This window comes from Danio rerio, chromosome 18 (assembly GCF_052040795.2).
Source record: "Danio rerio strain M-AB ecotype USA chromosome 18, GRCz13ab, whole genome shotgun sequence".
NCBI lineage: Eukaryota > Metazoa > Chordata > Actinopteri > Cypriniformes > Danionidae > Danio > Danio rerio.
The window spans coordinates 8,111,299-8,127,050 of record NC_141038.1 but is presented as its reverse complement, the minus strand read 5'-3'; the positions used below and the strand labels follow the sequence as shown (position 1 = coordinate 8,127,050).

Here is a 15,752-nt window from a genome sequence, read left to right as displayed (position 1 = left end):
ACTTAATATTCATATCACACATTAAAGTTAATTTTATATAAAATCATAGTGTACACAACCATCTCTGGGCTTGCTGCATAACAAATACCAAAATTTTACCAATTTCTAAAAAAATTCATCACTTTCTGGTTATCGGATATTAGGCATGGACATACTGTATATATTGCGGGGCGAAGCAGTGGCGCTGTAGGAAGGGCTGTCGCCTCACAGCAAGAAGGTCGCTGGGTCGCTGGTTCGAACCTCGGCTCAGTTCTAGGCATGTTCTCCCTGCCTTCGCGTGAGTTTCCTCCGGGTGCTCCGGTTTCCCCCACAGTCCAAAGACATGCAGTACAAGTGCATTGGGTAGGCTAAATTGTGTGTGTGTGAATGTGTGTGTGGATGTTTCCCAGAGATGGGTTGCGGCTGGAAGGGCATCCGCTGCGTAAAAACTTGTTGGATAAGTTGGCGGTTCATTCTGCTGTGGCGACCCCGGATTAATAAAGGGACTAAGCCGACAAGAAAATGAATGAATGAATATATATTGCGATCATGATTTTTGAAAGTATTAAATCGCTTTGTAAACGTTTATTATTACCATTTCATGAGTCTCCCCATTCAGTTGAATAGAGCTTGGACCCGAAAGCTGCTTCGCGTGACATCACACTTAACAAGCGGATAGATGTCACTATGTCTATAGGTGTCACCTATAGATGTCTATGTCTATAGATTGTCTATATATTGTCTATGTCTATAGATATGTCTATAGATGTCACCTATAGATTTCTCTACTTATATTAGAAACGGCTTCTATTTCTTGCAGCTAAACTATGAAAACTATGACAATGATCACCTCAGGTACACCTCATGTGCTTTATTCAGTGTTAAATGCTAACAATAACATGACATTTATTGCCATATACTGAAAGCAGCAGCAAATAGTTCTGCTCAGATCTGGAAAATAAAATAAACCTTTTAAAATTGAACTTTAGAACTGTGACTCAGTGCAAACCAACCCATATCAGTGATTCAGCATGTACATTTAATAATGTCAAAGAGGGTTAATATGTATTAAATAGGTTATAAATCTTACCACTTTGTGAGTGAGTGCACTAGTCTGTGCTTCTGCATAGCTGTATTTAATTTTCTGTCATGCAGCCAAATTGCTTATCACACCAAATCTTGTGTTGTTAGGACACGGGGTTTCAATGTAACCTGCTCACCTAATGTTTACGTTTGTAATATTTATATTATTTGATAAGTAATAACCTCATGTGGGTGATGCAGTGGCGCAGTAGGTAGTGCTGTTGCCCCACAGCAAGAAGGTCGCTGGTTGGAGATTCTGTGTGGAGTTTTGCTCCGGTTTCCCCCACAGTCCAAAAACATGCAGTACAGGTGAATTGGGTTGGCTAAATTGTCCATAGTGTATGAGTGTGTATGGATGTTTCCCAGAGTTGGGTTGCAGCTGGAAGGGCATCTGCTATGTAAAACGTGTGCTGGATAAGTTGGCGGTTCATTCCGCTGTGGCGACCCCGGGTTAATAAAGAGACTAAGCAAAAAGAAAATGAATGAATGAATGAATGAATGAATGAATGAATGAATGAATGAATGAATGATAACCTCATGTGGAACTCTGAATCTGTGTCTCATTTTGGAGGCTGCTACTGTCCACCAGAGGTTGTATTTCAGTCACAGGCACATACTTTGATAGCCTCTCTGAATAAATGAATGAATGAATGAATGAATGAATGAATGAATGAATGAAATAAACCATTTTCTACCAAGGCAACCTGCGGTGATGAAATATAATTAGCTAAACTGGCAGTGAAAAGCGGGTTAAAAGAATAGATAAGATAGACAATCCAGCATGTAACTCACCTTTTCAAAGCAGAATAGCTGACTCTATCATTGTTTTTCATATAAACAAGAATGTTCACTTAGCATGTTTCTTAAATATCTGCAAACATATTGTAGTATTTTATGCTTTAGAAGAGTCAAAAACTTATATACAGCACCTTCAACTAAACTGATGACAAGTGACAGTGAAGTCATTTATAATGTAACAAAAATTATATTTACATTCTACATACTTATTCTCATTTTACATACAGTCTGTCAGACACTTTCAAAATGAACTGAAAGTAAATAAAAATTTTACGGCTTACAAATCAGAACAGTAGAAGTAATATTGAAAATATTAAATTAATTTCATAATTTCTAGTCAGTCTAATGTAATGTGGCATACAACAAAATTTTAAATAGAAAAATTGAAATAGAAAATTGTGTTAATTTGTATAGTCAGAAAAGTGTAAACTAGAAAATTATATAAATTTAAAGGATTGTTAGTAAAAAAAACAACAATATTGAATAGATAAAGACTGTTGGTATTTAAATGTTATATAAAAATAGAAAAGAAAATAGGTTTTAGTTTCTTCAGAAAATAGTAACACAGCTGTTTTAACATAAGCAATAAATACAACAATTATTTTCTTGAGCAGCAAATCAGCAGAATGATTTCAGAAGACCACAGTAATGATACTGAAAATTAATGTTTTAATCAAAGTAATAAATTAAATGATAAAACATATTAGAATAGAAAATATATTATTTAAAAAAAAAATATATATATATATATATATATTCTATTACATTTTACATACCTCTACATTGAATTTTCACTGAATTTTTGATCAGATGAATGCTTAAATGTGTGTGTGTTGATTCTGTTTCTGTGTTTGTAGGTTGTGTGTGGAATAACAATCAGTATGAGGAAGGATCCACATGGGCTGACGGTGAACAGATGTGTTCTTGTGTGGCAGGACAGGTGACGTGCCGTCTGAACTGTCCGACTCCTGAGTCCTGTCTGGAGCCCATAGTGACAGGTAAAGATAGACAGAAAAAAAAGATGAAGACAAGAATAGAGAAAATGTTTAAACCATCTTGTCCATGTGGCTGCATGGTTTTCAGACAGCATTCATGAAGGCTAGATATTAATTGGTATGATAAATATAGATTTAGTAATATATTCCTTTGTTGTCCAAGGGTATGTTTTTTAAAATATGGTTTAAATTTAGCATCACCCACAATGGCGCTTTTAAATTTATTTTTTTTAATAACACCTGTCACATTGCATCCCATAACGACATGTTTAATTGATCAATTGTAATTGATAATTATATGACAGGTGGTGACTGTGGCCAGTGCCAATACGGAGAGTATGTGTATGAAAACGGCCAATCATTCCAGGACCCGCAGGATCCCTGTGTGACGTGCACCTGTCAGGTAAAAAAAAAAGTATAGAAATAATAATTAGCACTTCAGGAATGTTTATTACCGGGCTTCAAATATGCGTCTGAGCTTCATCAACATCATTTCATGCCTTAAATACCCCTGTTTGGGTGAAAGCAAAAATATTCTGTATTGTTGTGTCTCTCTTTAAATGCAAATGAGCTGGGGTTGGGTTTAGGGATAGGGTTAGGTTAAGAAGACAGTAGGTGCGTCTCAAATCAAATACTTATGCACCATTCTACGCCATTTTGTAGTATAAATAGTATAAGTAGTGCATTCACACTGAAGTATTCTTTTTATTCTGAAATGAAGTGTGGAATGATGGACACTTCACGCACTTAATGGCCACTGCTTTGCTCACGTATCGGAAAGAGTGCAGCTATCAGGCACTGATGTTGGATTATTTTTGTTTATTTTGAATTGTGAAAGCAAAAATCTCATACAAGAGTGATTATAGCGCCTCCCGATGGTGAATGCAGTTGTACTCATGGCATGGTATTATTTGATAGCTTGGTCATTTATTTCACGAATTTGGCAACCATCAAACGTCAACTAGGCAGCGCCTTGACTTTCCGCTTTGTAAAAAAACGTTAGTGTTCCGTTTGGGACGACACTACATTCATATACTATACTGTTGAGTTTGTAAGTGCATATGTGTATAGTGTGCCATTTGGGATGCAGCTTTAATAACAGTTTGATAAAATATATTACAACGGTGGAGAATTATCGTAAACCACCAAAACAAGTATGTTTGTGTATGAGAGTGTGTGTTGATATACGTGCTTTATGGAAACAATTTTCAGGTTTACACACCAGCATTATGAGACCACATTTTGAGCGTGTCATCATGATTGACAGTTTCTCAAAGCTGATCTACAGAGCTTTGCAGGAGATTGAAGTGTCCATTTCTGTGTTATTTTATACAGCCATTGCTTGACGTGCATTCCATTGTACTGTCATTTGCAACCACAGGGGGCGACCTCGAGTAGGCTAACTGTTATGACAAAACAGACGAAGAAATCAGTGAGCGGAGTCGCATGAATTAATATAATAGTACATATCAAATTAATAGGTTGTGGATAAATTTTTAAAAATCGCATGAAAACATTTGTTAAAAATGTTCTCTTGCCAACAACATGTTTTTGTGACATCTTATATGGTACAATGGGGTCTACGACAAGTTACGCCCCTTCATGTTACGTCCCTTTCTTGCAGTCTGCAGACAGATACACTTGAAAATGTACACAATTTCGTGTGTGTGTGTGTGTGTGTGTGTGTGTGTAGGACGGTCAGACAAGGTGTGTTCTCCCAGCATGTCCTGCAGTGACGTGTGTTAATCCATACACTTCTCCTGGAGAGTGTTGTCCTCGCTGTCCTCCAGGTAAACGTTCACTAACTGACCTCTCATTACTTTATCTCAGCTCTGCATGCTATTGCTAACAGTTATTGTCTCCTCTGCTCAATTTCTTCAGTTCAGGACTGTGAGTATGATAACCGCATCATTACTAATGGAGACACGTTCCCAAATCCTGGCAATCAGTGTTTGGATTGTGTTTGCACTGATGGACACGTGGATTGTGGGAATCATGAGTGTCCGAAGCCAAACTGCAACTATCCCAGACCCGGGACCTGCTGCCAGAACAACTGCAACGGTACTTGAATTACTTTTTGTTAAATTTGTGTTAATGTTTTCCTATTAGAAGGGCATATTTTGGCTTTTTACTTAAACGTGAGTTTTGATAGGTGCTATAAAATGCAGTTGAATTAACATAACTAATATTTATGACTGTAAATTTATTAATAATAATCTTAGAATATCATATAAATGTGTCATGGGCATGTTTGGTTTATTGAGAGTATTTAGGGTCACCTGATTATTGCTGCATGCTTGTGTTTTTTTGTCCAAAGTTCATTTTGAATTCATTTAGTAACTTATAAATGTCGTCTTCCCTCCATCAGGATGTAATTATGCAGGCAATGAGTATCCAAATGGAATGGAGTTTCCCCATCCAGTAGACAATTGCAGGATGTGTCGTTGCACTGTAAGTGCCTTTTTCCTCATACAGTTTAGTTTAATTTAATTTTAAAAAGTTATTTATTTAATTAATTATTTAATTTATCAATTTATTTAATTTAATTTATTCTAATTTAGTTTAATTTAATTACATTTTAATTTAAGTAATTTTAATTAATTTAATTTAATCAAATTTTATTTTATTTTAGTTATCTATTCATTTATTTCACTTTAATTGTAATTAAATTAATTTAGTTATATTTAATTTAATTTACTCTAATTTAATCTAATTGTATTCTATTTCAATTTATTTAATATATTTAATTTCATTTTATTTAATCTAATTTATACAATTTAATATATTTTAATTTATTCTAGTTTAATAAAAAATTGTCTAATTTTATTTTATTTTAGTTATCTATTCATTTATTTTGATTTCATTTTAGTTTAACTACGTTTAATTTAATCTAATTTTATTTAATTTTAATTTTATTTTATTTTATTTATCGATTTATTAATTTTAAGATAATTCAATTTAGTCTTATTTATTCTCATTTATTTTATTTAATTTTTATTAATTAAATTTATTTTATTTATATTTTATTTGTTTAATTTTATTTTATTTACCTATTACTTTAATTTAATCTAATTTAATTTATTTTATTTTAATTAATGCAGTTAATTTTATTTTTATTTTATTTATTTAATTGTATTTATTTTATTTTTAATTTATTTTTATTTTATTGTATTTATTTATCTATTTATTTATTTTAATTTAATTATCTTATATTAGTGTGTTATTATTAAAAGCTCAATATTTTTGGTTCAAATCTGACATGTTTTATTTGATGTATTTACGATAAAAGCGAAACTTCAACAGATCTGCATAAGTTTTACAATAAAAAAAACTTTTGCAATATCATTTATATCTATAGTATTATTTCCAAATGTGCAGTACTTTCTTTCCTAATGTCTTAAACTAAATGACGTGGTCAAACTGATTCTTAGTTAAAGAAATGAAAAAATAAAGAAAATCAGCAAGGATATACTTTACTTTTTATTTATTTTACTAAAAATCACTGTGATCCCAGCATTTGAACACTAGTTTTTATCAACCCACACCAGCCTCATACTATGCATTTTTTTTTTTTGTGTTTTATAGAATGGAAATGTCCAGTGTCTGATGAAGAGATGTCCAGCAGTTCATTGTGATAATTCATTCGTTCAGGCAGGAGAGTGTTGTCGGCAGTGTCCAGGTCATACAATCACTTATGCATCACATTATGTATTTCCGAGTATTTGTGTTGGTGTACTGTACTGTATGTGCTGAAGACGTAAATGTGTTCATCTCTTTCCTTACAGCGCCCCCCGCTGACTGCATTGTTGAAGAACAGTCATACAGACACATGCAGCGCTTCAGTCATCCCACTGACAGCTGTCAATCATGCACTTGCACCAATGGCACGCCGAGCTGCCGACGCAGGCCCTGCCCCTCTGCCACCTGCTCCCACCCTATAATCCAAGAGTGCTGTCGAACATGTGACGGTGAGAAAAACAGCATCGAGTGCATCTTTAATCAAAAATATACAGTTTCTTTTTATTTATTCAATTGTTTAGTCAAAGTCAGTTAGTCAAAGTTATTGTCCATTCTACCACATGTACAGACATACAGAAAATTTAAATTATGTTACTCTCAGACCCTACACTACAGCAGAAATGTAAATGTACAATAAATACAAGTAATTAGAGTAAAATTAAGAGAGAAATAAATAAATAATTACATTTATATATTTCAGATATGGAAAAAAAGGAAGAGAACGTTTGAAAATTGTCAGCTTTTCTGGATTTACTGCATTTATTTGCTATGGGTTTGAATGAAATGTTGTTTTTTAATTAAATTCTTCTTCTTCTTCTTCTTCTTCTTCTTCTTATTATTATTATTATTATTATTGTACTTTATTTTTATACATTAAAACATTTTACAGAGCAAGACATTCAGTGAAAGCAGCGATTATTTAAAAAAAATTATAGAAAAAAAGTAACCCTAGATGTAAATAAAAACAAATTTCAAAGGAGCTAGAAATACTATGTCCTGTTTAGGTGCAAAGTAACAGATGCCCATCTTTGTTTAAAAATATCCAGTTTCAATTGAAGTTGAGCAGTCATATACTCCATTCTATATATAGATTTGAGTTTTTCTATCCACTGTACTTGTAAGAAATATTTTGATGTCCTTGACAATTCAAACATGGGCCGAAGGCAGAGACAATTGACTCCATAACCCAGCAGGTGGGAATGCGGGAAAAGCCAGCTCCCCTTACATTTACATCTGAATCTCCTAAAACTCGACTTCAACCACCCAAACTCACACATATGGTAATTTCAAAGTCTGAATGTTCTAAATTTACCCAAGTGACTTTATCTATCATGTTTGATGTCATTCGAAATGTGTCAGTGCGACTGGTACAATGGTCTCATTTCCTCAGAAATAGACATAATCACAACAATAAATATATAACTTCAGGCATCTTTTGAACCATTGTGAAGGGTGTGCCTTTCCTATAGGCAGCACCAAATGCAAATGCCTTTTGTTATGCACACACCCCTTTCCTTGAGGGGATTCTTGGATTACTTAAGGTAAGGTTTGAGAAATGTTCGGCGCAATTCTGCTTACCCAGATCAGCCCGTATCATGGAGCATACGCTCCATGTTATGTATATTTTGAAGTCAGATATGCATCTTTTAATTTTGGATTCATCTTTGATAATTTGATGTTTTGTATTGATCGTTTATGAATTGACTGAATGAATTGACATAATACACATTTACCTGACTGATAAATTGTTATGTTTTGAATTATTTAAACAGTCCTCGTGTTATTATCACTGGTAAATGTTGTTGTCCATAGCACTACAAGCCACTGTACAGGTTAGTAACGGACTAAAACATGTTAGACGGAGCAGCGTGGCACGCTATACGATGTTGTTAGAGATCCGACTAACACATTGGCATTAATTCTATTATACTTAGACTGTAAAAGGCCAACAATGGGTTTTCTATTTAGAACAAAAAAAATATTGTTGAAACTAAACTAAATGTGGGTATTTAGGCCTTCATCTACAAACTTATAATCCTGTGCGATTATTATTAAAATACTTTGTCTTGATTTAGTAGATAACAGATCTATGGGGACCACATAAAAATCTCCTTAATTGAGTAAGTAGGGTTCTGCCTCTTTAGGAGAGTGGTTAATCGCCTCTGTTTAATGACCAAGACTGACACGCTTGTATTAAGAGATTGTATACCCGGCCGGTGCAAGACTCGAGATGCTATATGAATCTGAATAAATGAGAATAAGGTATAATAACAAATCGAAAGAATATTCAATCATAATCTAAAATAATCTAAAATAATGTAAAAGGAAACAAAATAACTTTATCAATGTTTTATAATTGGAGTCAGATAAAACGAGGATAAATATATTAATATTCTAAACCACCTCATACTAAAATTGGAGTCAGATATGAGTTAAGTTTAATATAAATCAACATTGTGCACTGAAAAGACCGAACATGCAGTGGAGCTTCATTCACCAGTGGACACCGTCATTGGGCCAACTAGCTGCAGTCTAGGCGCCGGAGGCTGGAGAAGCTTCAGAGACTCGTCTGTGCCTGGAGCATCACAGAATAACAGAACGCTTTCTCTTTAGGAACACTTCATTTGTGTTGTACTGTAATTTTTTACTTTAGTGTGCCTTTGTTTATTGTTTTATCTTTTAAAATGGCATCTCGTTATTAGCGAACTTCTAAATAGAGTTCAAGTGCACTTCTAGCTCAAATATTATGAGAAAAATAGCAACTTATATTTGGAAAAATATTGTAATTATTACATGTTTCTTTCTGTGTGTGTCTTCTCAGGCTGTCTGTATCATGGAAGGGAACATGCCAATGGTGCTACATTCGCAGACCCATCAGACTCATGTAGGACGTGTGTTTGTCGTGATGGGACAGTCACATGTCACAGTAATCAGTGTCAGCGCATCGCCTGTCCTTTCCCGGTGCAGGACCAGTGCTGTCCACACTGTAATGGTACTGCATCTGCATTTGCTGATATTTATACATTGTAATTTGAAAGGTGGGGTGGTGCAGTGGGTAGCGCTGTCACCTCATAGCAGGAAACTCGCTGGTTTGACCCTCGGCTTGGTCAGTTGGCATTTCTGTGTGGAGTTTGCATGTTCTCCACAAGTTCGCCTGGGTTTCCTCCAGGCTCCAGTTTCCCCCACAAGTCCAAAGACATGTGCTATAGGTGAATTGGGTAAGCTAAATTGTCCGGAGTGTAAGTGTGTGAATGAGAGTGTATGGGTGTTTTCCAGTGTTGGGTTGCAGCTGGAAGGGCATCCGCTGCTTAAAACATATGTTGGATAAGTTGGCGGTTCATTTCGCTGTGACGACCGCCGATGAATAAAGGGACTAACCTGAAAAGAAAATGAATGAATGAATTTGAATAATACACAAGGAATCTTTATCTTTCTTTTTTTTGGATATAAAGTAAAGCCAGTGCACTGTTCAGGTCTATAGCATGCTTGGATGTTGTGTTTTACATGAAGTGGCAGTTGGTCAAATAATTGTAACATAGCCTGTAATAAATAATAAATAGCCTACTGATAAAGTAAGTTCAGGTGATCATAAGATCACAATCAGGTGATGTGCTCCACCGGCACGATAATCTTAATATTACTTTGCTGTTTTTCATATGAGCACGTTTAAGATTTGAGGTAATAACATTGCCATGATGGTTTAAAGAAATTAAAACATTATTTTCACCCCAAAGCAATTTAATAGGGCACTAAAGGCCAAATAACTTGATTCTTATATTTGCTTTTTGCAGCCTATGGCTACACTTCTCACCATGTATCTTTTCTAAAACATACAGTATAGTGTAAGAGCATGTTTATTACTAAGAAAACTAAATCAAAATTAAATTTTAATTGAACACATCACATCACATAAGGGGCCCTATCATATACCCGGCACAATGTGGCGCAAGGCGCGGCGCAATACTCTTTTGCTACTTTTAGCTCGGGTCATTTTGAGGTGTTGTGCCATGCTGTTTAAATAGCAAATGCATTTGCGCTCAAATGTGCGCCCATAGGCGTTCTGGTCTAAAAAAGCAGGTGTGTTTTGGCGCGTGGCTATTTTAAGAAACTGTAAATAGTCTGATTTTTAGACCAGAACAAAGTCAGTCTATTGTCTGGCGCAAAGTGTGCCTGGCTTACACACTACAAACAAGATGCAGAGCAATACGCAAATATCTTTACATATGAAAAATATATAATATCTTAAGGATATATATATATATATATATATATATATATATATATATATATATATATATATATATATATATATAATAAGGATATATACAGGATATAAATATAAATGATTAAAATATTACAAAACATTAATTTATAGCCTACATTAAGATTTAAAAACCACTGCCTTACTTTCTTCATCTCGGGAGGCTTTTTCAGTTCATTCAATTTGTTATTCTCTTGTATATTTGTCATTCTTTTGTATAATGTTATTATTATTAGCAGTATTATTTATTATATCCATATTTATATTTGTTTTATTAAACACAAGCTTAGATTTGTCCACCTGTCAAATTGTAGACCATATGGGGCATGGCAGGTGTATTTGGAAATAACTCAGTATTTTGACCACACTTGGTTATTATTGTTCATTTATTCGTTTGCTGGAAATTAGAACTGAATTTAGAAATCGTTTTTAAACAAATCTTTGCGCTTAACAAACTAAATTAATTATTTATAGGGTAATTGATGTCTGTGCGTAAAGGTTTCCCTATCCACGAGAGCAAAAGCGAAAGTGAACTTACTTTACGTCAAAATGCGCTCTTGGCGCGACGCAGCTGGCTCTTAAAGGGAATGGGAGATGAGGCTCTAATTGGTTTATTATTAAAACACACCTATAACTCATTAAGAAAATAAACTCAACCCTTTTAGCTCATGCGCCATGGCGCAAAGCGGATTTTCCCGTCCTTAAATTAGCAAAAATGCGTTCTGACACACCCTAAAAGCGTTTGCGCCCTGCGTTTTGCGCTCTGCGCATGGACCGTCAAAATAGAGCCCAAGGTATGCATACAGAACCGTCTGTTTAGTATTGTGAAAAGGCAAAGCTGAATATCTGTGGTTGAAGTGCCACCCAGCGGTCAAAAGCTGCTGGTGCACCAATTATCGCCGTCGCTTCGGTATGAATGGCGGCAAAAGGAACACATTGAAGTAGTAACATCTGTAAGTGATTTGTTTTTCAGATTTTTGCTGAATCATGTGCCGACCACTAACACTATGTCTGTTGGAGATATTGTTGCCCTAAAAAACTAAATAAAGTAGTCCTAAGAAACATGTTCATTTTTTTACATATACAGTAGAAACAGTTTAACAGAAAATTTTTGCAGTTTTAAAGCCTTGACTTTTCCAAACTTTGATAAACCTTGAAATAGTTTTTCGTCCCGTGCCTGTAATGAACATTCGTTATATTATTCATTCATTATTGTTATTATATTGAGTTCTGTGTTTTCAGGTTGCATGTATGCTGGTGTGGAGTATCTGAATGGTCAGGAGTTCGCCGACCCCTCTGATCACTGCGCTCATTGCATATGTTCCAATGGTCATGTGACCTGCAATACGAAGCCGTGTCACAACCCCGGATGTACTTACCCCACTACTCGCCCGGACCAGTGCTGTCCTGTGTGTGACGGTACAGTATCAGCATGCGTCTACAAAACACCATCACACTGCTACAACCTGTAGTCACAAAATCCTGTTAATACATACTGTACAAAAAGTGTACATTAGTGTAATTTACGGTAACCAGTGTGCTTCATTGTCATTGCAATTTTAGCATAATTTAATTTTTTTGTTACATCTATTTAAAAACCATATGAATAATCTATTGATGATTTTCGTCCAAACATATGCTCTATAGAACGATACTCCAATAATTATTAACTCCTAGAGGTGTATTGAGATTTTAGTTCATGACTGAGACTTATGATGCTCATATTGACTGTGTGCGTGCGCGTGTGTGTGTGTGTTACACAGGCTGTCAGTTTGAGGGAAGAGTTTATGTTGATGGTGAGTTATTTCCATCATCTACAACATCATGTGAGGAGTGCAGATGCTCTGTAAGTACACTGATCTATCTATCTATCTATCTATCTATCTATCTATCTATCTATCTATCTATCTATCTATCTATCTATCTATCTATCTATCTATCTATCTATCTGTCTGTCTGTCTGTCTGTCTGTCTGTCTGTCTGTCTGTCTGTCTGTCTGTCTGTCTGTCTGTCTGTCTGTCTGTCTGTCTGTCTGTCTGTCTGTCTGTCTGTCTGTCTGTCTGTCTGTCTGTCTGTCTGTCTGTCTGTCCGTCTGTCTGTCTATCTGTCCGTCTATCTATCTATCTATCTATCTATCTATCTATCTATCTATCTATCTATCTATCTATCTATCTATCTATCTATCTATCTATCTATCTATCTATCTATCTATCTATCTATCTGTCTGTCTATCTATCTATCTATCTATCTATCTGTCTATCTATCTATCTGTCTATCTATCTATCTGTCTGTCTGTCCGTCCGTCTGTCTGTCCGTCTATCTATCTATCTATCTATCTATCTATCTGTCTGTCTGTCTGTCTGTCTGTCTGTCTGTCTGTCTGTCTGTCTGTCTGTCTGTCTGTCTGTCTGTCTGTCTGTCTGTCTGTCTGTCTGTCTGTCCGTCCGTCCGTCCGTCCGTCCGTCCGTCCGTCCGTCCGTCCGTCCGTCCGTCCGTCCGTCCGTCCGTCCGTCCGTCCGTCCGTCCGTCCGTCCGTCCGTCCGTCCGTCCGTCCGTCCGTCCGTCCGTCCGTCCGTCCGTCCGTCCGTCCGTCCGTCCGTCCGTCCGTCCGTCCGTCCGTCCGTCCGTCCGTCCGTCCGTCCGTCCGTCCGTCCGTCCGTCCGTCCGTCCGTCCGTCCGTCCGTCCGTCCGTCCGTCCGTCCGTCCGTCCGTCCGTCCGTCCGTCCGTCCGTCTGTCTGTCTGTCTGTCTATAAATCTATTTATCTGTCTGTCTGTCTCTCTGTCTGTCTGTCAGTCTGTCTGTCTGTCAGTCTGTCCGTCCGTCCAGCTGTCTGTCTGTCAATTGTTTTCTCTACCTATCTATCCGTCAGTTGTTGTTTTCATCCATCCATCCATGAATTGTTCTGTCTATTGTTCTTCTTATCAAGTAGAAAACTAGAGATGTCTCTTGTTTTTTTTGTTTCGACTATTAAATACACCTCAGTGTCATTTTTAGATTCTTCTTAGCAAACTTTACCTTTGAAATCTTTATTTTTGAGGCACCACAATGTTCAGTCCCTTGGAAATGGGGATGTCAATGCGGCTCTATGTTTTAATTGATAAGTTGTACTAATTTCCAATGGTTAAAAAATTGCTTTTCCCATTTTTGAATTGTCAAAAATGATTGGAAAAATTAAATTGTATTAACTGACCTATTAATCTGTGTAAATTTAGCATAATGATGCTGCCATTTCTAAAGACATTTTACCATCATCTATTCGGCTTCAAATCTCAATTGAAAATTGCCATTTTGACCACTCAACTGTTGTTCACTCCTCAATTTGACTTCTGTATCTAAATTACCCAATCATTGAGCTAATCCTCATGATCAAACTGCAGTGTAATATGTGTGTGTGTACTGTATGTGTTATAATGCTGGGGTGTTCATGTGTCTGTCCATCAGAGAGGTGAGGTCGAGTGTTCTCCTAAAAGTTGTCCCATCGTCTCCTGTCCTCATCCTGAGCGCGACCCCTGCTTATGTCCTGTGTGTGAAGGCTGTCAGTTCAACGGTCGGGACTGTGGAAATGGAGAGAGATTTCCTGACCCCAGTGACCCCTGCAGGAGCTGTGCTTGCCTGGTACACAAACAAACACTAAACTGCGAATACTGTGTGGCATTATTTTGATTCTAAAAAAGTATAATTATACATCTAATTTCATTAATTGGATTCTTTTGCATAGAGAAAGTCCAAGTCAATGCACTTTTATTACCCTAGGCTAGTACGCACCTCCCTTAGCAAACTACATATGGAAGAAATGCCTGATTCAGATTGGCTGATGATTATTTTTTAGATAAACATACAGAACAAAAAGCTGTGGATGAGAAATGTTTGGAAATAAACAATGTGTGTATATATATATATATATATATATATATATATATATATATATATATATATATATCGATTTATCATGTATAGCCATACAACCAAAGCACTTCAAAAACATGAGGGAGGTCTCTCCAAACCACCACCAGTGTGCAGCATCCACATGGATGATGCGATGGCAGACACAGGACAACAGCGCCAGTGCGCTCACCACACACCAGCTACTGGTGGAGTGGAGAGACGGTAATAATGGGTGAGGGCCAATGGAGGGAATTTGGCCAGGACACCGGGGTTACACTACTATCCTTTATGAGAAGTGACATGGAATTTTTAATGACAAAAGAGACTCAGGACCTCAGTTTACGTCTCATCCGAAAGATACACAAACAAATTAAGGTCAAGGTCAACATTATTTGCATAGCACCTTAAAACAGCATGAATGTTGACCAAAGTGCTTCACAGACATGGCAAAACTAATAAACAATTATAGAGACCGGATATAATACAGTTAGATCCATAAGTATTTGGACATCGACACAATTCTAACATTTTCGGCTCTATACACCAACACAATGGATGTGAAATGAAACGAAAAAGATGTGCTTTAACTGCAGATATTTAGCTTTTATTTGAGGGTCCAAATACATCCAAATCAGGTGAACGCTGAAGGAATTACTACAGTTTGCAAATGTGCCTCCCACTTGTTAAGGGTCCAAAAGTAAATGGACAATTGGCTTCTAAGCTGTTCTATTGCCAGCTCTGTGTTATTCCCTCATTATCCAAATTACAATAAGCAGCTAAAAGAGTTCATTTCAGAGTTCATTTTGAATCTGTTAACTGTGAAATTCATTGTGTTGGTCTGTAGAGCCAAAAATGTTAGAATTGTGTCGAAGTCGAAATATTCATCAACCTAACTGTATGCCACAAATATGGAACAATTAGCAGGAGCTGAGCAGAGGACCTAAGGAATCTTTAGGGAGAATATAAACTTAAGATTTCAGATATGTAGGCCAGGGCAAGTCCATGTAGAGCTTTAAAAACATAAGTTAAAACTTTAAAATCAGTTTCACAGGGTGCCAGCAAAGAGAGGTTTTGATGGGTGAAATATTTTCTCTCTTTTTTTTATCCCAGTTAAATAACAAAAGAAAGAAAGGCTTTAAAGGGTCACGAAACACCAAAACACATTTTTTGAGCTGTTGACAGTCGTATATGTGTCCCACACTGCTTAAAACACTATTAGGACACCTATAT

General features: G+C 36.1%; 3 protein-coding genes across 3 annotated transcripts in view; all 3 read left to right on the top strand.

Annotated features, from left to right (window-relative positions):
* cd9a (CD9 molecule a) overlaps positions 1–15,752 on the top strand; it is a 297,612-nt gene that overhangs the window by 196,493 nt on the left and 85,367 nt on the right. The window lies entirely within an intron of this gene.
* The window catches only part of LOC101882393 (uncharacterized), a 768,785-nt gene that overhangs the window by 689,302 nt on the left and 63,731 nt on the right, over positions 1–15,752 (top strand). The window lies entirely within an intron of this gene.
* kcp (kielin cysteine rich BMP regulator) overlaps positions 1–15,752 on the top strand; it is an 84,120-nt gene that overhangs the window by 34,158 nt on the left and 34,210 nt on the right. Inside the window, exons 21-31 of the mRNA XM_087292760.1 lie at positions 2,718–2,858; positions 3,161–3,258; positions 4,549–4,645; positions 4,737–4,916; positions 5,224–5,306; positions 6,441–6,534; positions 6,641–6,823; positions 9,196–9,366; positions 11,878–12,054; positions 12,399–12,481; positions 14,079–14,252. Of these exons, the coding sequence (XP_087148886.1) occupies positions 2,718–2,858; positions 3,161–3,258; positions 4,549–4,645; positions 4,737–4,916; positions 5,224–5,306; positions 6,441–6,534; positions 6,641–6,823; positions 9,196–9,366; positions 11,878–12,054; positions 12,399–12,481; positions 14,079–14,252 (1,481 nt within the window). The remainder of the gene's footprint in view (positions 1–2,717; positions 2,859–3,160; positions 3,259–4,548; positions 4,646–4,736; positions 4,917–5,223; positions 5,307–6,440; positions 6,535–6,640; positions 6,824–9,195; positions 9,367–11,877; positions 12,055–12,398; positions 12,482–14,078; positions 14,253–15,752) is intronic.